Genomic DNA, 22,427 nt, shown 5'->3' with positions numbered 1-22,427 from the left:
TCCCTCTCACTGACACCAGTTCCTAACACAGCAATAAATGAATTCAATACAACTTGTGGCCCTGGGTACTCAAACTTCAGTTTTAGAACAAGCTTTCTGAGAAGCAGTTTAGGAAATCATTATTGTTTGAACATGATTAAAGTCAACCTGCAACGGTTCGGGTGACAGTTACATTATTGGTGCCCTTTCTTGTTTCTTTATGACAGCTAAAGGGAAGTCTGAAAGGTTTTTTTCCCCCAAAAAGTGGTAATTAAAAAAACAAAACAAAATGAACAACTTCTTAAATATCAGAAACAACAAGTGTTTTCTAACTCTGTTTTTCCTAGAGGACTCCTAGGAAGACTAGAGAACTAAAGTGGGAAGTTTTCTCAACCTTCTGTTGAAGGCATGAGGGTGTTTGAATATTGAAGAGTGAGTTTTGCTCTCAATTGTACATCAGGAGTTTGAATTAAAACCTATTATTAAACTCAAAACCCAGAGTTGTAAACAGTGACAAACAAATCCTTCCCCTCCCAACTGCCCAGGTCTTGTGATGACACAAAGCCATTAGTTCTCCAGCCACCCATAGAGTCCTCCAACATAAATAGGCTAGACAACATTCAATATTTCTCATGTAAGAGCATGCAAGATGACTTTCAAAGCTTTTAGACTTTTGAACACAAGGAACTTAAAAAAGTCAATTTTCCACCCATTTACACTGGAGGTCACCTTTAATAAACATGCTCTTCAGCATGTGCCCCTAAGTCCCATATACCAAGCACACAGAAAGCCAAGAATGTAAGATGTTTACTGAATAAGAGAATATCGCTGTATTCAATGCCACATATGCAAGTACTAGATTTTTCAAACTCGAACTGTGGAGGCAAATAATTGTTAGAACAACTTACCTATCATATAAAATCATGGCATCATTCTGTGCCTCCTGCCCATCATACTGGCCCTTTTTGGCAGCAAGCTGAGACTGGAAGTTATCTGCTGCTAACCAGAACTGTAATATATTAACTGCATCTTCCTTTTCCATGTACTATAAGGGAAATTAAGAAATATGAAACATTCTTTAAAAGAAGAGAAAACAGATTTTAGCTAAGAAATGGAAGGGGAACATAGACAGGCCTGGTCCCTTTTCAAATACACCCCCCTCCCCCCCCAAAACCTGAATCACATATCAATACACAAGAATTATCTGGGCAGATACCATATAGGTCTTCTGGATGCTCAGATGTATTGTTACACAAAGCAGGGATTAACAGTCTGTCTTCACTCACAAATACAGTAAAAAAAAAATCACTAACAATAAAGGCCAATATTTCAGTGTCAGATGATGCTTGGATAATTACACGTACTTGTACTGTATGAAAACACATAGGAACACAGAAAAATAATTTTCACATTGTGTGGACTTTATCTTAATGCAACATGAAACAGTGTGGGTGTTTGGGCTTCTTAATCTGCCATTTCAAGACATATGGGCCAGTGTAGTTTGCAACACTCTTAGGCCATGAAAACAGGTTTGCCCCGCTGACAAGCCCAATTCCCCAAACTTAGAGAGCACTGCTACTGTGAAGAGGTTTCAGATTCAAAACATTCATCATGTTCTGGTCTGAAGTCATGCTGGTGAAGCCAATGGAGTTACTCTGGATTTATACCAGCATGACCCAGGTCAGAATTTTGCCCAGTACTTCTTGTCAATGCTTCTTTTGGCAAGATTATAAAATAGCTAAAAGCCAAGGCAAGATTAAACAATTCTATCTGCCATCAGCTTACTCTGCAAGAGATTAAGTTGTTGTGCCCATCACTTTGCTACAAAAATTTCTGGTACTTCTTTAGGGCTTTTCAAGATTCTCAAGAAGATTTACAGATATTAAACCTCCTAGCAGCCCTGTAGGGGTAGGTAAATGAACTGTTACAATCATAGGACTGGAAGGGACCTCAAGAGGTCATCTAGTTCAGTCCCATGCACTCACGGCAGGACTGGACTGAGTATTATGTAGACCATTCCTGACAGGTGTTTGTCTAACCTGCTCTTAAAAATCTCCAGTGATGGAGTTTCCATAACCTCCCTAGGCAATTTATTCCAGTGCTTAACAATGTCCTGCCCCAGAGCAAAAAGAGTGCTATGAAGGAGTTCTAAACAGGAGACGAGATGTGTGAAAGCTCAGCCTAAAAGATAACACAGAAATTAGAACATTTGCAGTGATTCTACAGAGACAGGAAAAAAATAGTTTAATGCATTTGTTCCTAGCACTAGGTATATTTAATATTTTCAAGTTATATAAAGGGCTCCTAAAATAAAGCTGTTATGGCATACGTGGTTTTATTACACTACACTGAGGGGGTAGGAGAGAAACTTACCTCAGAAAAATAGAACAGTGCTGATTCACAGAAGAGTATATCAGCCAGGTAAACAGTCCCACTGGTCAGCACCTCAATCTGGTATTTACAGAAATGGTGACTTCGCAAAAATTCACTAAAGTGCCTGCACATGGACAAAACAATATTAAATATTATTAGCTATCAAGTGCCAACAGCAAACATGGCATTTTACAAATAAAACCGTCCCTACCCCAAGATTCTTAAAAATCTAGTCAGATAAAGGCAAAACAGATCAGAAACAATAGTGTGTGGTACGTCTGTATGAACTGAAAGTGGTGTAATTATCTAGCAGTAGCATTTATAAATGACTTCAGGGAAGCAATCATGATAACAGATTTGGAGTATAAGGAGGGGCTTTGGAGCATGAAGACAGACTGTTCCAAGTATAAGAGGTGGCACAGAGTGACTTAGCACAATTACTATTCACTTAACTATATAAATATGTTTATCCTTAGATCTATGAAACTGTTTTTGAAAAATAGCATAAGAGGAAAGAACACACAACACGATAAAGCCAAACCATGGAATCAACTTACTCTTGTTCCATTGCATTAAACACTATTGACTGTGCAGTAACGAAACAGTTAGGATCCACCTGTCCATCCTCCCCACAAATCTTTGCTGTAAAAGAGACCAGACCAATTTTAATGGGGAGTTGGGTTTATTTAGCTAAAAGAAATCATTGGTGATAAGTCTAATGAAAAAAAATCAACAGTTCAAGCCAACTGGGATTAACAAGTTCTGACTGTCCAAAGAACTTTTTAAAAGTTTTATTTCAAATGTTGTCTATAAAATGAGAAGGATATTCTCATGGTTAAGATATTGAACTGGGACTCAGGAGATCCGGGTTCTATTCCTGACAATGCCAAACATTCCTGTATTAACATAAGCAAGGTCAGTTTCTCCTCTGTGCTTCGGGGGAAGGGATGTTTGAGCATTGGCCTGCTAAACCCAGGGTTGTGAGTTCAATCCTTGAGGGGGCCATTTAGGGATCTGGTGCAAGAATTGGGGATTGGTCCTGCTTTGAGCAGGCGGTTGGACTAGATGACCTCCTGAGGTCCCTTCCGACCCTGATATTCTATGATTCCCATCTGCATAATGTGGATTATAAAACTTTCATACTAGAGAGACGGTAAATCACTTAATGCAGTGGCTCTCAACCTTTCCAGACTACTGTACACTTTTCAGGAGTCTGATGTGTCTTGCATACCCCCAAGTTTCACCTCACTTAAAAACTACTTGTTTACAATATCAGTGCCACAGCACACAATACAAAAATACAAAAGTGTCACAGCACACTATTACTGAAAAATTGCTTACTTTCTTATTTTTACCATATAATTATAAAATAAATCAATTGGAATATAAATATTATACTTACATTTCTGTGTATAGTCTATAGAGCAGTATAAACAAGTCATTGTGTGTATGAAATTTTAGTTTTTACTGACTTTGCTAGGCTTTTTATGTAGCCTGTTGTAAAACTAGGCAAATATCTAGATGAGTTGATGTACCCCCAGGAAGACCTCTGCGTAACCCCCAAGGGTACACATACCCCTTGTTGAGAACCACTGCCTTAATGTATGTGAGGTGCTCAGATGCTACAGAAATAAACACCATAGAAAAATTTAATAAATAGTTGGGGATTTCTGAAGTAATTAGGTGTATATTTTACGACCTATTTACTGCTGATGTTTTAAACTCATAAAAAGTGAAAACACAATTCTGTTGTCGTGAGAAACAAAGAGGAATCCATTCTGTTGCATACCAATGCAATTGCTTTTGGGAGATGCAATGGGTCAAGTCAATTTTATTAAATACAGCATGTTCTTACCCACTATGTCATTCCTCATTGCCTCTGTAATAGGTATTGGTTTAGCAGCATCTGGAGAAATATATTTGGTAAAAGTAATAACTGCATCCCGCTCTATACCTAAAAGAAGAAAACACAAGTTGAACTTAAGATCCATTGATGTATATCTGTAAGATGAGTAAATGATATGCATTTCCACTTAGGAACAGGAAGCATCTACTCAGAAATGGCTCTCCTTTTCTCCAACCTTTTAACTTCCTATTCTGTTCTCTGGACAGCAATTCCTATCATGACAGCCCTGTCTCTAGGCAGATTACAGCACACCCCAGGCTACCGTAAGAACACCATGCACCAGCCAATAGGACTGAATAAGAGGGGTGCAGCTCTGCAATCCCTCATGTCCACCACATGGGTGGAATATATTATCTCCCAGGCCCACCTCAGTAAAGCAAGAATCCTAAGACAGCTCCCAAACTCTGGCCCTCTTCATAGCTGTGCAGAAAGCTGCCACGTTACAGTGGAATTCTGGTATTTTTTAAAGTGAGGTATCAGAAGTACTACGAGGTCCCCTGCACCTATTTTCTGTTATTCATCCATGTTGTTGTCCTAGCTCCTACTGGCAGACACCATCCTTAAATACAGAAAATATGTTATAAGTATAACCCCCTGAAAGAATTAGTCAATGAAAAAATAAGTTGCACTACCAGGCTGTGCAACATCAGACACCTACCTTTAGCCTGGCATTATTAATACATGAACTGCATTTGCTTTTAGCCTCAAACACAAAGCTTGCTTAAAGGGTTGTTTCTCTTACCTCCACTTTCAAGTAATCAAGTCCATAAATGTAACAGATGGAAACTAGAAACTATTTGAACACTACACAACCTAAATGTCACTTCTTAGTATAAAATTCCATTTAATTATATTTCATTAAGACACATTGTTGGAAAAATAATTTGTTTATGACAAACCCTTAATGGGTTTCACTTTACTTTTGGAAATTCAGTTATACATTCAGTTTCTTCAAATCAAATGAGTTCAGTAAACATACAAAACTTAATTTATGCTCTTTTGACAAGCTTGTCTTTGGTAACTGGAAATTGTTAATACAGATGAATAAGGAAAGAAAGATCATTTTATGATTACTATTCTGAGTTGATACTATGCAGAGGGCTTACGTTACAACTAGAAACGGTTCTTCTCCTCTTATACACAAGAACATCCAATCAGCAACAGAATTAAACATTTTTGTTCCAATCTGAATACAAATAAAATTGCCATTAGCTAATTTTAGTTTCCATTTAGCAAAAATGTCAAGAACCCCCCAAAATTTGAATGAACTCTGTAGCAAAGTCAATGACAATGTCTAGTATTTCAGGCATCTATGCTCCAAACCCTTTAGATTGCTTAAAAAAAAAAAAGAATCCCAGTTCTTGCAAACACTCCCCCACACCCTTTTTTTTAAAATTGTAATAGCAACTCGAGGCCCCAAATAGAATTGGAGTTTCACTGTGCTAGATGCTGTACATGAGAACTGGTCCCAGCCCCAAAGAGCTTACAATCAAAATACACAAGATAGACAAAGGTCAGAGGAAAAAGATGCAACACTCAAGCAGACAGCGTGTTGTGAAAGGGATGTTTCATTTTTGTTTTTGTTTAGACACACACACACAATTGGGCAGGTGCAGGGTGAGGAGAAATGCAAAAGGGGATTACAGGGCATGCCACTTATTAACATACTACCATAAATAATCAAATTACTGTCTGTGCTCCTGCTCATGGTAATAAGTACTACTCCCAGCAGCGTGTGAAGGATTGAGCCCCAAATTAGATCAATTATGAGACGTTTGATCAAATAAATCCGAGAGCAAAAACATTTTCCGTACACATTCTTGAGAGGATTTGTAACTATATGTTATTTTACAAGATATAATATATACAGCTTCCAGGCAGAGGCAACTATCACCCTCCTTCCCGCATTGTCATTCAAGTTTTGCGACAATTTTTTAAAATAGAAAAGCCATTACAGAGATTGCCTTGATTTCACAAGATTACTCATGTAGGTACAGGTACAATGCCAGAGTATGTAATGGTTTTGATGTCTGTTTGACAGCATAATATTTAACACAAATCTTTCAAAAGATGACACAAAGGAGTTCAGCCTTAACATTGGCCTACACAGTATCTTGACAGTTCCTGCTTTCAGAATTCAATGCTTCCCTTTTTTTTAATCCCTGCTGCTACTGAGAATTTATATATATAAATGTAAATATAAAAACAATCTGAGCTAGGGCATCATTCTCAGCAACAGTATGAATCTGACTTTTATTTATTTTAAAGAAAGTTACATGGGATAAATCTAAGGTTAGAGCTCCATCATGGCTCTGTGGTCCAAGCAGGTCTGTTTGTTAGGGTATCAATGTGGAGAGTTCCTTTAGTGACTCAGTTAATAGAACACAAGGCGGTTTTCATGGTTGCTTTGTTTGTCAAAGTGATTCTTTAGCTTCGTCCCCCAACCCCTGCCCATCCACCTTTCCAACCCACAACATTTTCTTTTCTCAATGAAGCAGAATATCTGTTTTGGTACATCGGTCTAATCTCATCGACTTCAGTGGTCTGATGGCAGTACACATCCCTGAACGTTCAGCAGAGGTAGTTTCCAAAGTAACCCACCTACCTTAGTTCACAAATATTTTATGCTGCTGCAAATGCCATTATTTTCTGTGGTACAGATACAATATTGTTAAAAAGAGAAAGCATGCACCACTGCTAGTTCTCTGATAGGGCAAAGTGTTTCAAAGCAACTGCCCTTTTTACCCAGGCCCAGGAATGATTTTGCCCATAACCTTTTAGGTGTTCCACTTCAGTGTCAATTGGTATTAATGAGAGAAAGGTGAGCACACTGAGGGGAGATTCCCAAACTGGATGCCTCCTATGTGACTAGAATTAACACATTAAACCTATCCCAATTGTAATAAGCCCATATCTTTTGTTTCTCTTTAGGGGAGTGTGTCCATTAAACTATCAATAGTTAGCATATAGTCTTTAACATGGAAATTGATAAAACCTAGAGCAACTGCAAGTTCGTAAGAGTTTTCCTAGGATTTCAGGATAAGGGAAGCTTCCTGAGGTAGCTATTGTCAGAATCAGACATGAATCTAGCACAATTAGTCTTCTTAACGTGATGATTGTTCATCTCTCCATTTATGCCTTTCCTTGGGAATAGGATTGCTTCTGCAGGAAAATCCACCTACATTGTAAAAAATCTGATTTTGGGTCTACTTTGAGAATCCTAAAATTTGATTAAGGATTATGTAGCACCATAACACTGAGCTATTATACTAGCAATAAATTAGTCATTTTCTTCATAAAAAGGTTTCAGATACATGTTAGTCAGGTGCACCCATACATTAGGAGTAAAATGTATTTTTAAAAAGGTTTTTATTTACCCTCCCATATTCCTCCACTTGCAGACAAGAGGCAGAGGAACCGGGCATGTAAGAGAACCACTGATGCACTTACTTTTCATTAGTTTTCCTGACAAGTCCTTTAGTGCAGAAGAGGGGCTGTTTCTGTTTGATACTGTAAGCTTGGAAGAGTCTTGCTGTTCAGCTGGAACAGAATGGGTCCCTGCCTCAGACTTCCCAAGATGAAGTACCCTGGCATTATTGCTATCGTGGCTTGACAGCAAGTGGTTCTGAATGTTGCCAACTCTATCATTCAGGTTTGTTGGTACTGTCTTGGTCATGAGCAGATGGACTGTGCTGGAATCCTCCAACCTCTCGTCAAGCAATCCAGTTGGAGAAGATACTGTGGTTTCATGCTGTTTTACTGAGGGAAACACTGGCTCTGCCAATGAACTCTGTTTAACTGTGTTCAGGCTGTATGCTCTTATGCGGGACCATGTTGTGGAGTGAAAGCTTTCAGCCTCTAACCAGAATTTAACCAAATGTTCCATTCTACGCAGTGCCATAAACTGGATAAAATAAGGGAGGGCAACACTGTCCCGCAGGACTTGCTCAAGGGTCTTTGAAAGGCTTGATTTGGTCTCTTGAGCCTGATAATTCAGACACGATCGGCCTAAAGAAAAAGCATCAGAGAGTTTACACAATATTCTACATGTTGGCATCTGATATACAATTACCAAAATGCAACCCGGGGGGGGGGGGGGGGGGAGAAGAAGAGGGAGTGGGATTCTGAAGTACCCCTACAAGTTTGGTGTAAAATGCATTTCCTACCCAACAAGTATTTGGAAAGTGGAAATGCCTACCATTTAAAAAAAATATTATTTATATTTGATCAATCAAGTAAAGTTCTCATCCTACTGTCAAATAGACAGAAAAATTTGATTATTCAACCAATGTATCAAATACTTAGGCACAAAGAGGCCTTACGCAACTAATCCTTACAGGCATTTCCTAATGCATGCCTAGATCATGTGAGGTGGGAGTGCATGAAAACCACCCTACTCACACAGATTTTGCTTACTCCACTTTCTGCTACCTATGCTCTGTACTTTCACATACTAAATCCATGACCGTCATTATAACTGCTATCTTAACTTTCCTCAAACTCTGAATGCATTTTAAAAAACTTTGAAGATAAGCCATAAGAATGCACTGATAACACTTTAGCAACATTGAACACTCAAGCCTTCCTCTGCTCACAAGCTGCGCCATCATCTGTGAGTGAAATCAATCTGTAACAGTCAGTGGATGGTACAGCGAGCAGTGCCAAAAGGGCTTTTGAACTGCATGTTTATTGAGCATTCCAACGTACAATGAGGAAGTTAAACATAAAAACCTCATTTTCTAGTAGTGTTTACTATTTCACATTCAAAAATGTCTAGCCTGCAAAAATATTGGTAAATAGTCTATTGATTTGTTGGGTCACTAAATGGCATTTTGCCTGCTCTGTATAAACAGCTTGTGTGGTTCAGAAGGATCAACTATAAGAACTCTGCAAGATTTACATTACTTAGCTTGGGCTTGTTGAGATTAAAATAAACAAAATAGACTTTTATAATGGATGCCTTGTACTCTTTAGCAAACCTGGTTGTCATTTCTGACCCAGAGGATGAGGCAGCTGGAATGCACAAGGCACACACCTTTCCTTCTGCATTCTTTGGCAGGGATACAGAGCAGGAGGAACGCAGCCTTGGTCTCCTGTTCGGACTTCTCTCTAGCATCCTTGTAGCCTGTTACCTAATCAGTTGGTGGGGGCTTCTGTCGTAATTCCAGGCAGGAGACACACCACCTGGGTTTTTTAGTGTTTCTTTTTTTTAAATTCTCTCTTGCAGTAGGTGTTGGATTCCACCCAGCCAGCAGCTACATGAGGCACAACAAAAATGAGGGGGTCTCCAGAAGCTGGGGGCTAGTCCCTCATCAGCCTTCCAATCAGTTTTGATTCTGTCCCTTACAGTTACAGGCTGGTGACTACCAACATTGAGGATCTGTGGCCCTAGAGAATGGCAAATTCAAGCCTCTATGTAAGATACCACAATGAGTATAATTTAAGAACCTATGTATCTAAGCTTGTGGCTACTCTGGGGTTAGCCCAATGAAGTTTTCCAGTGCCTTAATAAAAAACAAACTGACGCTGTCAGAGTAGCCTTAGAGGCCTAGTACAAAGGTACTGCCTGCAGCACAAATGGCCACAACGTACAGTATGAAGCAAAAAGACTCCTCGTGAACTTTTTTTTTTTTAAAGTATAATCTGCATTCACCATAGCCAACCCAAAAATCCATTTATAGAGAGCCCATTGGTGATGAAAAGAGCTCTAAACAGAAAACAAAATAGAGTGAGTGATCAGGAATCTAATATTTACAGATGTACTAAGCCTACACATAAATTGACACATACCCATGGAGGAACCTGCAATGAAGGAACACAGAAGGGGCCCACAGTGGAACAGACCCATAGCCCATCTAGTGTGCTATCTTCTTTGACAGTGCCATCAACAGTGTTATATAGGAAGGTGCAACACTTTCACAGTATACTTTACTGTAAATAACTATAGGGCAGCGCACATTTTGTTTTGATCCCAACTGGTAACAAGTATGCTTTATACTGAATGGATAGCCCATGTTATTTTGCTCTTTGCAGTATAACTAAGATACTATTCTTGTGTCTAATTTTTTTAACCTTACTAAGCTACTTGCCTCAATGCTACCTTGTCGTAGTGGTCAGCACATATAATATTCACAGGATATGAAAAGATATGGCTCACCTATATTAGAGAACAGCAAGGTCTTACCTAGGTCTCCAAAATGTGCAGCCTCCATGTGACTTGGCTGCTTCTTAAGAGCAGCTGTCCGACTGCTAGAAAAAGAGTCCATGTTGGCAGAGATGGCATTAATTGCCACATGGCTTGGTCCTGCAGCCTCCAGCAAGGCATGATTTCTAGTGCTTCTTTGAGGGGAATGTACTGGTATTGAAGCTGGAATCAAGACAACAATGATTAAAAGAAAAAACTTGCAACCTTTTCTACACAGTATGCCATGCTAAGTACCATGAGATGAGTTACAGCGTTAGCTCAACTGCATCCTTATTACAAAAACACTATTTGTAGTGATGTATGTCAGTCTCTGCTTAATAATCTGACCAGAGCAGGGGTACTAGAAATAAGTGGGTTCTCCATGCCAATGATGATATCATTTTAGCCCATTTATAGTGTTGCCCATTCTCCTTTATCACATTTGTTCAGCAGATAAAAAGGACTCTATGTTTAAGTTTACACAAAGAACGTTAACCCCAAGAGTTTACCTGCCTCATGTATGAGAACTATCATAGCAGTCTTACACTTTTTCAATAAACTACAGAACATCATCAGCAGCTTCATTCTGGACAAACAGGTCAATTTCCACTTCTCTTTTGGAAACCTTTTAATGTGGTCAGAGAAAATTATCCAATGCTATGAAACCACCTGTGAACTTTAATAGGTACATTTAATCTTTCCAAAATTATTTTATCTTTGCTTGCCATTAGAGAAAACAAGGCTAGTAGAGTAAGCACTGATGAGCAGAGAAAATAATGAAAAGCTCATTGAAGCTGAGACTAAGGGCTAATACATAAATCTGTTGCAGTAGCATTAGGATAAGAATCATACTGGCTGCTTGAATTTGAAGAGAAATGAGACAGAGGCTAGTTTCCTCAGAAGAAAACATTTCTGTCATAACAATAAGAATCTTCTCTATTTCCTAAGTGAAAGCAGAGAAAACAGGAGGCAACATTATGCCAATATTCATTTTAGAGACTTCTGGGATATTAAGTTTGACTAGGATGCCAGGCAAAGAGATCCATCCCCACCCAGCCTTATTACACTATTACATAACAATGGATTTTACTGATGTGTCAAGGAAACTTGTTTCAATGGCTTTAATTCTTCACACCTCTTTCATATTTGCAATATCTAATGACACATACAGGCTGGGAATTAACACACTTAAATGCCCAGGCAACAGGAACCTTAGAATTAATGGTATGGTGAGCTGATCTCCTAACCTAAATATGACATCCTGCTTTGTTTTTATGGCCCTTTGCTGTTCATTAGATGTGACACTGTAGGTTAGATTTGATCTTGTTCACGTAATTATCAATTACCTGTTGAGGATTTGTGGTCCGTTTTCTGTACTTTTAATCTATGGCTGTATGGTTTTCTTTTGCTAAATTAGCTATTTAGAGAATACAATCAAATCTACAACTCTGGGTAAATATAGTCTCCCTCTCCACTTGTTGAATGTACATGACTGAATAAACATGAACACAGGCCTGATTCTGGCAAGTAGTCACTGGAAATAATTTGTAAGATATGTGGAGGTTTTCCTTGACTTGAAATATTTGGTCCTGAAATTCTGCTTGCTATTCTCCAAGAAGCCTTTAGTATGTATCACAGACAGGAATGGGAAAACACATGTTCTTCCAAGCCTGTGGGAAGCAGCTAGTTGCTTGGCTGACCACAGCAATTGAAGATTACTTGCTGGAGGACACTGTGTAGAAAAAAAAAGAGACCCATCTGACAAAGGTTTAACCTTTGTGATTTAGTTTTAAGGCTCCTAGCTTTACTATAAGCAGAATTTAAGTTTAATAAACTCTAAGGATGAAATACCTATTCTAAAACTTCTAGATAGTGTTAAATCTCTAACCTCATACGATGCAGATCACTGAAAAGTGCTCTGCCAAACAAGGAAGCTGCTCCCATTTTGCTCAACATCTGCAGTTCTTGTTCTGTAATAAACTACATTGTATTTGAAGTTTTATATTACTTTACACAGTGGCCATGTCATAGCCTTTCCTTAGCAATCTGCTTGAACTAATAAGTAGTCATGACTAATAATTGCAGGGCATCCTGTTAACTTGGTTAGGATGACTTTGCTTCTTGTACTGCTTCAAAGATAAATCAATGTGCTCAAAGATGCTTTTACACTTTTCTTAAAGCCCAGACAACACTTTATAAAGTACTGAAATAAAGTTATCTTTGAGGCACATAAAAACAGCTTAATTATTGTAGCAATACTAAAGGGAAGCTGAACTAAAAAGTGAACATGTATAAAATTGAAAACTACAAATTAGATGTGTTTTCCCTTGGCTTAACATGCTATACAGAGAGTTACCAACAAATCAAGGAAAATTTTCAACATTAAGTCATGTAACGACAACAAAATTTCTATACTATATACTGTAGTATTAGGGTAGCTGCTCCTTCTGAACAAGATTTGGATCTCCACTCCACTGGTGTAAGTCTGAAGCCACTCCAGACTTAAATTGAGTTACTCCATATTTACATTAGTAAAAGCAAAATCAGAACCTGGCTTCCTGTTCTGTAAGTTAGGCAATGCAAAGTCACATTATCAAAATTGCAAAATAAATTACATACCGGAAAAAGCTCCCAAAAACCTCAGAAAGCAATCTACTGCAGATAAGGAATAATCACTATTTGCAAGGTGATCAGATAATATATTTTATGATAATTTGGAAATAAAACCCAAGAAAGAATGAATAACTTTCCATGCTTCCGGATCTGGTAAGATGACAGTTATCAGGAAAGATCAGTTTTCAATTTACTATAGGCCACCTGGAGACAGATAAACTATTTACTTTTTTTTAGTACAAGGTGTACTCCTCTTCAGTGATAAGGAAATGAACAGCTGGTTACAAAAATATGGCAGTGTTGTGGATCTTATTGTCTTTCCATAGAGTTCAGTAAATCTTGAGCTTACTTTTAATTGCTTTTACATCTGTGGTCTTCTCTTGTTCTTTGCCTTTCACTGTAAAATATAAAGGAAGGAGTAAAAAGCTATTTCAGGTTTGTGATGGCATGGACTGTTTGTTGAAGGAGAATATAAAAATCTCAGACTCAGGACTTGATGTGTAATGAAAGTAGCAAATAAGCATTTTTTTGTTTTAAAATATATTTGCTATTTTCCAGTCTACACATACATCCAGTAGCTGGATGGGGATGTTAAGCTTTTTATACACAACCTTGTAGTTCATTCTTAAGGATTACATTTCACAAAAATTAAAACATATGTATTAAAACCAACATCCCATGAAGTTCATGTATTATGTAATTTAAACCAATTTAGGCAACCTACAAGATTGGTTATCTGATTTCTTATTTAAAATACATTCAAAATATAAACTGTTTTCAAAACAAAACTGAAGGTGGAACTAGTTGCATTTTAAAACAAAATATTGGCAGATGTTCTCAGCGAACCACACACACAACACAATTTTGGGAAAATTGTATCCCCACAGTATTATCTGAATACCAGTAGTGTGCCCAGTGCTGTATAGACATAAATGGAGCTTGTCCTTGCCCCTGACTTTACACAACAGTAGATGCTATAGAAATTTACAATTCCAACACAACCAATATTGCTCAAATATAAATAATACAATGGGTGACTGAATTTGAAGCACAACAGGATTAAAGGAAAAATGTGGAAGTTTTTAGGAAGAATCTGAAAGAAGAGAATGTAAGGAGCAGTATACAGCAAAGCATAAAGACTGAACAACAACATAAAGAAGATGACTGAAAAAATAATAAATTTATCAGTGATAATCAAAAAAGTACACTGGCACGTGTAAAAGGAAAGCCTAATCTCATAATACAGAAGTGTGGGGGAAAATAGGTTACTATTTTAGGATAATACCAATACAACCAAATAAATTGTTCTATGTAGCATTATGATAGGCGTTTTTGGCTGCAGCTTGATTCTTTGTCAAAGTAACACACATACATGTCTACCGATTTACCAATCCATTCAGAGCAAAACTAAAAACTACCAGCAAAACTAAAACCAGCAAACATTTCCATTGGCTAAGAAAGCATGTAATATGCTCAATTACTGAGGGACAATCTACACTCATTCCTGTATTTTCTTTCTACAACCAACTCTCTGTATAACTTTTCATGAGTGATGTACCTGAATATTCGAATTCACTTTAATTTGGGTTATTGCTGATTATGCATTATATGTATTTTATGACTTTAAAAACAAACTTTGTACTTGTGGATAATGTAAGCACTATACCTAGATGTGCAGACACACTTTTCTTAACCTGTATATTATATAATTTAACATTAGCTTTAATAAAATTTTTAAATATGGATTTTCGTTTGCTTCAGCAATGAATAGGTGCAGATTGCTTTGGTCAATCTACACTTACACTAGTGACTACATTAGATCATGACTCAAGTTTTAATTCATTACTGATTTTCAAGTTTGGCCAATACTGCATTAGGACCCAGAACTTCTAATGACCCTAAAGGACTTTTATCAGATCTAGTCCCTAAACTGTATATACTTAAATTAGTGTGAGAGTGGGACCCACTTGTCTAAAACTTCAAGGTTTTGAGAATTATTTCAACTCCTGCACTCCCAAACCTCAAAAAATATAAAGTTAGAAGATGTAACTTTCAATGACAAAGCAGTATGTACATGACTCTCAAAAACTCAATCATTACATATCCTGGAGAACAAAAGAGCTTATTTATGGATGATTTATCTTTAGATTCATACAACTGGGACACAAACAATAACAGAAGCCTCGATACTGAACATTAGACAACAAAGAAGTTAAATATATATATATTTTTAAATGTCTAAGATCATTAGTAAATAGACTAAATAGCTCACAATTTCACAAGTATATCTGCACTTTTCTTGCTGTGTCATGTTATGTATCTTGCTGAAAATTTGCAAATATAGAATCTTACAAGGGACCAGAGATAAAAAGGTAATTTAGCAAGCCAAAAGTCTTACATATTAACAAAGTGCACTGTGCTTGAGCAATGGCTTGCACCACAGAACACAGGAAAAAAAAGGGCAATGTATCCCCAGCTTATTTGCTCCAAAGATGCATTTCTGCATTACATGTGTTTTTTCAACTGGCAGCTTTAAAGATCTTTAAGGGGGTGACCAGCTAGAAGTCAGTAAAAGCAAAAAGATGCTCCCTTCAAGTAGTGAGACGTGGGTACACTGGATAAAAGTCTTTTTAAAGATCTTCTCTAATTAGGGGCTTGAGAATTATCCCTCTCTGACCACTTACCCATTCGTAACTCTGGTAGTATCTGATCAACCAAGGTATCTACTTGAAATATTAGGAACATTGACAAGTGATTTAAACAAAGGAAACTGGTATACTATGTTAAGACACTTTAAATTAATCTGAACTAGAAAGAATTACAAATAGCCTGGAAAAGAAAACAATTCTGAAGGGAGAGGTTAAACACAAGTCTGTACAAGACTAAGCAAGCAAAACTTACAAAGATACTTTCACACATCCTGCTTTAACTTTTAAAAAAAAAACCCACCAGAAGTGGGGAAAGTGCCTGAAATTTTTAGAATTAAAAGTTTACTCACCAGGTTTAAAAACTTCCAAATATTATGGCCCAACAGATATGGCAAACAAAACTCACAAGAGAATGCACTCCTTACTTAGTATCTTGGAATTGTCATTATAGCCCGTTAACACACAGTATGCATTTTAAGATTCCTTCTTTTAACATTTCTAAATCAGGAACTATAAAATGTTCATTGCATATCTACATGGGGACAAGGTGGGTGAGACTTTTATTGGATCAACTTCTGCTGGTGAGAGAGAAACTTTAGAGCAGCCGGAAATGAGAAGAAGCCAGCATCATGTGACAAACCAGCTTTCCAGGAGCCACAAGCTAGGGTGACCAGCTGTCCCAATTTTATAGGGACAATCCCAATTTTGGGGGCTTTTTCTTATATAGGCACCTATTACCCCCCATCCCCTGTCCCGATTTTTTACACTTGCTGTTTGGTCACCCTACTACAAGCACTTTGTAGACCACCGTTTTGGAACCGTAGGCTAAATGCATTCACTGCACAGAAGATTTTAGGCCTGTCCTCAAAACAGCCTCTGACCAATTTACTAGACAGAAGGTGCTATTGAGCTTTGGCATGGCAGTAGCAACTTCCAGCATTCACAAGATCAAGCACTTTGTGCCACTGCAAAAAACAAGTACTAATCACTTATGCTTTGTGCATGCATCCCATTCACAAATGCTGCATGCTGCACATGTTGCACAGTAGGAAAATTCACAAGCTCTTACACAAAAATAATCTCAGCGTTAGTTGTGGTGGTAACAGTGTAAAACAGGTGCATGCAAGAATTCCATTCTTCAGTCCTAGAGGCCCTATTCAGCAAGGGACCCCATCAATTAAGAATGGCAAACCTCAGTCTCCCTTCTCTCTGTTGAGGAACAAGAAACATTCCACAGAGGAACAATACCAGGAATATGATTCTTACTAGATTTCTGAACAGCAATCTTAACAACAGAATTATTTGGTGACTAAGGCTTTTTTGATCTCTTTAGCAAAGCAAAAAGAGGTCAATCTACCAGCAGAGATGGAACCACTCATGACTGAAATGAAAGCCTCTCATTGCCAAAGGCAGAAAAACCTGCATTTTACACTACTGTAAGGACCCTGTGCATTTGCTAAAATATGTTAGAGCTCTGATGATTATATTTAAGCATCCACTTAGGGGGGCATATCCTGCCACTGATGTATAGACAGAGCTCACCACTGCCTTTTAATTTTTAAGCTTAACCAAGAAAAACAAACAAACAGAAACCGGTGACTTGAGTTTATTTAGATGGAATGAATAATTTACCCCCCTCCCCAATATGGTGATTTTTAAAAAAAACAAATACTAGAAACTGGATTTTGTGCTGGAAATGGCCCACCTTGATTTTCATGCACGTTGTAAGGAGAGTGGTCACTTTAGATAGGCTATTACCAGCAGGAGAGTGAGTTTGTGTGTGTGGCTTTTGGAGGGGGGTGAGAGAACCTGGATTTCTGCAGGAAATGGCCCACCTTGATTATCATACACATTGTGAAGAGAGTGGTCACTTTGGATGGGCTATTACCAGCAAGAGAGTGAGTTTGTCTGGGGGGGTGGGGGGGGCGGAGGGTGAGAAAACCTGGATTTGTGCTGGAAATGGCCCATCTTGATGATCACTTTAGATAAGCTATTACCAGCAGGAGAGTGGGGTGGGAGGAGGTATTGGTTCATGGTGTCTGTGTATATAATAATGTCTTCTGCAATTTCCACAGTATGCATCCGATGAAGTGAGCTGTAGCTCACGAAAGCTCATGCTCAAATAAATTGGTTAGTCTCTAAGGTGCCACAAGTACCCCTTTTCTTTTTGCGAATACAGACTAACACGGCTGTTACTCTGAAACTAGAAACTTAGTGCATCTTCACTTAAGATACCATCACCAATTTTAATTTGGCCCCTGCATCCATACGTGGGACAAGGGCATTGTCCTAGGAAGGGGGATCACTATCTGCAGAACACAAAAACACTAAATGAAGAAAAGGAACTTGTATGCTGCTTCACTTACAGCACATGAAAGGTCAGTTTTCTCATCTATTCAAGTCATTTCTTCACATATTTACTTCCTGCAGTTTTCACTACTGCCCAAAAGAGTATTCAGTTTCTAAAAACACATTACTGTTAACTGAAGTGTATGGCAAATTTGTGAGAATTCAGAGACCTCACAGAGCACCTGATGTGAGGGTCAATCATGTCTCCTCCTCCCCATGCCCTGACATAACTCAGATAGTATTATCTAAATAATCTAACATTTGGATATTTGCACATCCATCACCTGCAGCCTTATTACATACGTGACTTATTAGCACAGTTAAGATATATATGCTTTGATTGTGGTGGATGACAGCTTTGACAGCTGCTTTCTATCAAGCTGTGAACTTTGTATAGATGATTCCTATGTAATTGGTGTGGTTAGCTAGAAAAAAAGATTGGTTTAAATCTAGGTGGTACAATTTCTAGTATATATTAGCATTCTACCAAGTAATTTAAAACATGCTTTGGTATTTATGGTGAACATTTTAGGTTGTATGCTGTTTGGGGCAGGAACTGTCTCTCTGTGTTTGCAAAGTGCCTACAAAATAACTACTGTAGGGAGATATCTTAGTCAAAAAAATCTACATCTTATGGCTACAAAAAAATTATTTTTGTCAATTACAAAAAGACCCCTAAAGATCAATTTGGCAAAAAATTATGAAGTAACCAAAATATTTACGAGAGAGTTAAAAATGAAAGTGATACTGAAAACATGCTTGTAACTTCCAGTTCCATCTAAATAAATATTTAAGCACATAAGCTACCAGTGAAATCTTCTTTGGCCTCTATAGGCTGAAAAGATTACTTACAAATAGCTCATTCATGGACCACTGGCCCTGAAAATCTTCCAAGTACAATCTATACAAATTGTAACTACTAGAATCAAGTCTTTACATTACAAAACGTGAGCACATTTTTAAAAAGCTCTTACCCCAGATTTAAATATTTTAGAGAAGCATTTCAATCTCCAGTTACATAACTGTTCTGCACAATAGTCAATGCAGCATTCAGTCTGACAGCCATTAGAATGGGAAGTATAAATGATGCAGATCCATGAATTGGCAACTCAGCATTTTACATTTATACTAGAGGTTAGCACTCTCATTTTGGAATAGAGTAATTCAAACCTTAATTAAGCAACTTGGGATTCTTGTTTTCCACTTTTTTTTTTATGTAGACCCTCAATTTATACATGACTGTAGACATTAAATATTTAAGATGACTAGGTTTTACATAGATTATTGAACATTATTGTCCAGATGAAAATTGTCTGGGAAAATCAGCACATATCCCCTCTAGCTCAGTAATATTTAACATATGTAATTTGTTACACTGCATCAGAATAGCATCACTCTCATTCTCCCTATAACACTGTCAGTACTTGATCCATGAAGTCCAGTCTCAGCTACCTCTAGTGACAGCGATTACTCAGTTTCCCTTGTCTTCCATTGTCTAACTGCTTTAGCTAAAGGCTGTTAATTGTTCTTCCATGCCAACTTCTCTATAAAGGTAAGTTGTTACTCTTTAACTAGTTATTACTTTACTACCTGTAATATGATATAGTTCAAATTGTCACCTTCTACTTAAGTGGTGAAATGGGATCCTTCAGTATTCTAGGATCACTGTCCGCAACAAGCAGAACAAATTTACAAAGCAATAGTTATAGATATAGGAATGACAGTACATGCATATAGGCTATGTTTCAAGGAGTAAAATATCACTACAAGAATTTTGCTTTCACCCTGCTGCAGCCAATCTAGGTGGTATCACATCATGTGCTTGAAGCCAATTCTGAACAACAACAATAGCCATGTACATTAGGGGTAACAGGTCTGAGAGAATTTCCACGGGCAGCCTTCATTTTCAGAGGACTAAGAGTCAGGCTGAGGTGCAGCCTGCCATACAAGGTCTAAGAATTTTAATATATTTAGTGAGAAAAATCAGAGAAGGATGAGCAAATGTAAGCTGTCTTGTATCATTTTATATGTGCATCAGTTAACCATTCTTCTTACACCATGGCAGGACTGTTTATATTATTTCTAAGATATCCCTAATAGACGGGTGTGTAATTTGGCCTTGAATATTCTCACTAATGAGAATTTCCTAACCTTCTATAAGCTCCTTTGGCTGCTGGTTCAGATGCCTAACAAATCTTATAGTTACTTTTTTTCCTTCTACTATTCAACCCTAAATTTCCCTAGCCCCTTGCCTTATGGCCCATCTTCATCAACTAAAGATGTAGTTTATTATTGCCCCATTTATAAGATCTCTAGATATTTATAGACAGTTATCTCCATCCTCAGTTTTCACCAAATACACCCAGGTCTCTTCATCTTTCCCAATTTAGTCCCTTACAAAAATACTATAGCAATTTGCTCCAACTATACTGATTTTGGACAGCGTACTTTTGTTTTTAAATGAGGATGTTGGGGGTATTCAAAACCTTTTATTTGTTGCTTTTCTCCAACAACTCCAATTTACACCTTTCCTAAAATGCAGTATCCAAAACTGAAAGCAGCTCTTTCAGGCCTAACCAGTTCTCATGGGAGCAGACCAACAACCTTCCTTGTGTTATATGTAAGGCTACATTTTTAGTCACAGGTATTTTTTAGTAAAAGACATGGACAGGTCACAGGCAGTAAACAAAAATTCACGGCCCATGACCTGTACTATATATCCGTGACTAAATCTTGGGAGGTGGTCCAGGGGTGCCGTGGATGCTTGGGGCAGGGCCCAGGGGAAGCTGTGGGTGCTCGGGGCTGTGCTGGGGGGAGACCCCTGCTGGTGCGAGGGGGGGTTGGCAGGGCTGGTAGGCTCCTTAACTGGTTCCTTGCAGCTCCCTGGAAGTGACGACAAGTCCCTCCCTCAGCTCCTAGCTCCGCGCGCTGCCCCCACCCCAAGGGCCAGCTCCACAGCTCCCATTGGCCAGGAACCACAGCCAACGGGAGCTCTAGGGGCAGTACCTGCGGGCAGAAGCAGTACGCAGAGCTAGGAGCCGAGGGAGGGACATGTCACCGCTTCTGGGGGAGTCTCCCAAGGTAAGCACCACCCAGAGCCCTCACCCCCTCCCATGCCCGAACCCCATCCCTGAGCCCCCTCCCACACCAAAACTCTTGTTGCTGGGGGGGGAGGGAGGGCAGGGGCCCGAGCCCCGAGCCAGCCACACCAGCTGCTGAAGTCACGGAGGTCCCAGAAAGTCACGCAATCTGTGACTTCCGTGACAAACTCACAGCCTTATTTATATATTTCTATTAATGCAACCTAGAAGAACTGGGTTTTGTTTGCAATAATGTTGCACTATCACATTTAGTTTCAGCCACTTCTGCTACAACCAATAATCTCAGATCCCTTGAGTCATAGTACTATCAAAACCAGTATCCCTCTATTTTACATTTGACTATTCCTTCCTATAAGAATCTCTCTGCACTTGTCTTTGCTGGATTTCACTTTGTTTCCATATCAGCTTATCAAGACAGAGTACCTGTTCCACAATTACCTTTATTGTCTACTCTGGAGAAGGTTATTTCATACAAGAGCCTACATAAAAATAACTGCATACAATAATACTTCAGTGTACAGAGTTGAAGAACATTTTGTATTGACCATTAGTTCGTAGCTGGATCTATATTAGGATTTTGCGCTGCTGCCCATCACTATGGCATCTGAGCACCTTCCACGTAATAATGCTGTTGTCATAAAAAGTCTGTAGTGGACTTCATGGCATCTCTGGAACTTCTCCCATGAAAAGTGGGGGGTTAAAACTGTTTTTCCAGGACTACTGCACTAATCCACACACATAAGGGAATTCGTGCTGCTACTTTGGCCTTGAAATCTTATAACAACACGTAAAGTACTTCCAGTCGTAGGTGAAAAATATGAGCCTGGCCAATGAACACTGCTATCTAAACTTATAAAATCTTCTCACTCTCCCAGAACAAAAAATGCAGTTTGGATCCATTTCTCCGTAACAAGACACTTTACAAGAGACTCGTATCAGCCACCCAATTGTTGTAGAAGCTCTTGAAGGAACGATAGTTTTACTACTTGAACTACAGTATTATCACAGGTTGACAAGATTGATTTTTACACAGACTGCCGAACACACAGTAAAACACCTACATTACCCTTTAAATGTGGAAGTGATTTCCATTTTAAAAAAAAAATCGAGTCTGTCAAAATTAGAGGTGTTATACAACATTAATTTTCTAATGATTCAGACCACTAATACCAACAGGATTATTTTATTTTCAAAGAACAAGGAAGTAGTAATTCTATACAAAATCAACTTGAAAAATGTCAAACATATTTGGCTTTACAATCTTATATTTTAAG

The 22,427-nt window shown here is 38.3% G+C and overlaps 1 protein-coding gene across 3 annotated transcripts in view; it reads right to left on the bottom strand.

Annotated features, from left to right (window-relative positions):
• The window catches only part of AKAP10 (A-kinase anchoring protein 10), a 55,777-nt gene that overhangs the window by 30,744 nt on the left and 2,606 nt on the right, over positions 1–22,427 (bottom strand). For all 3 annotated transcript variants that reach the window (XM_074974294.1, XM_074974296.1, XM_074974297.1), the window contains exons 2-8: positions 13,405–13,452; positions 10,443–10,625; positions 7,709–8,266; positions 4,208–4,306; positions 2,910–2,994; positions 2,353–2,476; positions 888–1,024 (exon numbers count right to left, since the gene is read on the bottom strand). In XM_074974294.1, coding sequence (XP_074830395.1) covers positions 888–1,024; positions 2,353–2,476; positions 2,910–2,994; positions 4,208–4,306; positions 7,709–8,266; positions 10,443–10,625; positions 13,405–13,452 — 1,234 coding nt within the window. The remainder of the gene's footprint in view (positions 1–887; positions 1,025–2,352; positions 2,477–2,909; positions 2,995–4,207; positions 4,307–7,708; positions 8,267–10,442; positions 10,626–13,404; positions 13,453–22,427) is intronic.

The sequence above is a fragment of the Natator depressus genome, chromosome 17 (assembly GCF_965152275.1).
Source record: "Natator depressus isolate rNatDep1 chromosome 17, rNatDep2.hap1, whole genome shotgun sequence".
Taxonomy (NCBI): Eukaryota; Metazoa; Chordata; order Testudines; family Cheloniidae; genus Natator; species Natator depressus.
Note: the sequence above shows the minus strand (reverse complement) of the source record. Positions and strands in the feature narration are given on the sequence as shown.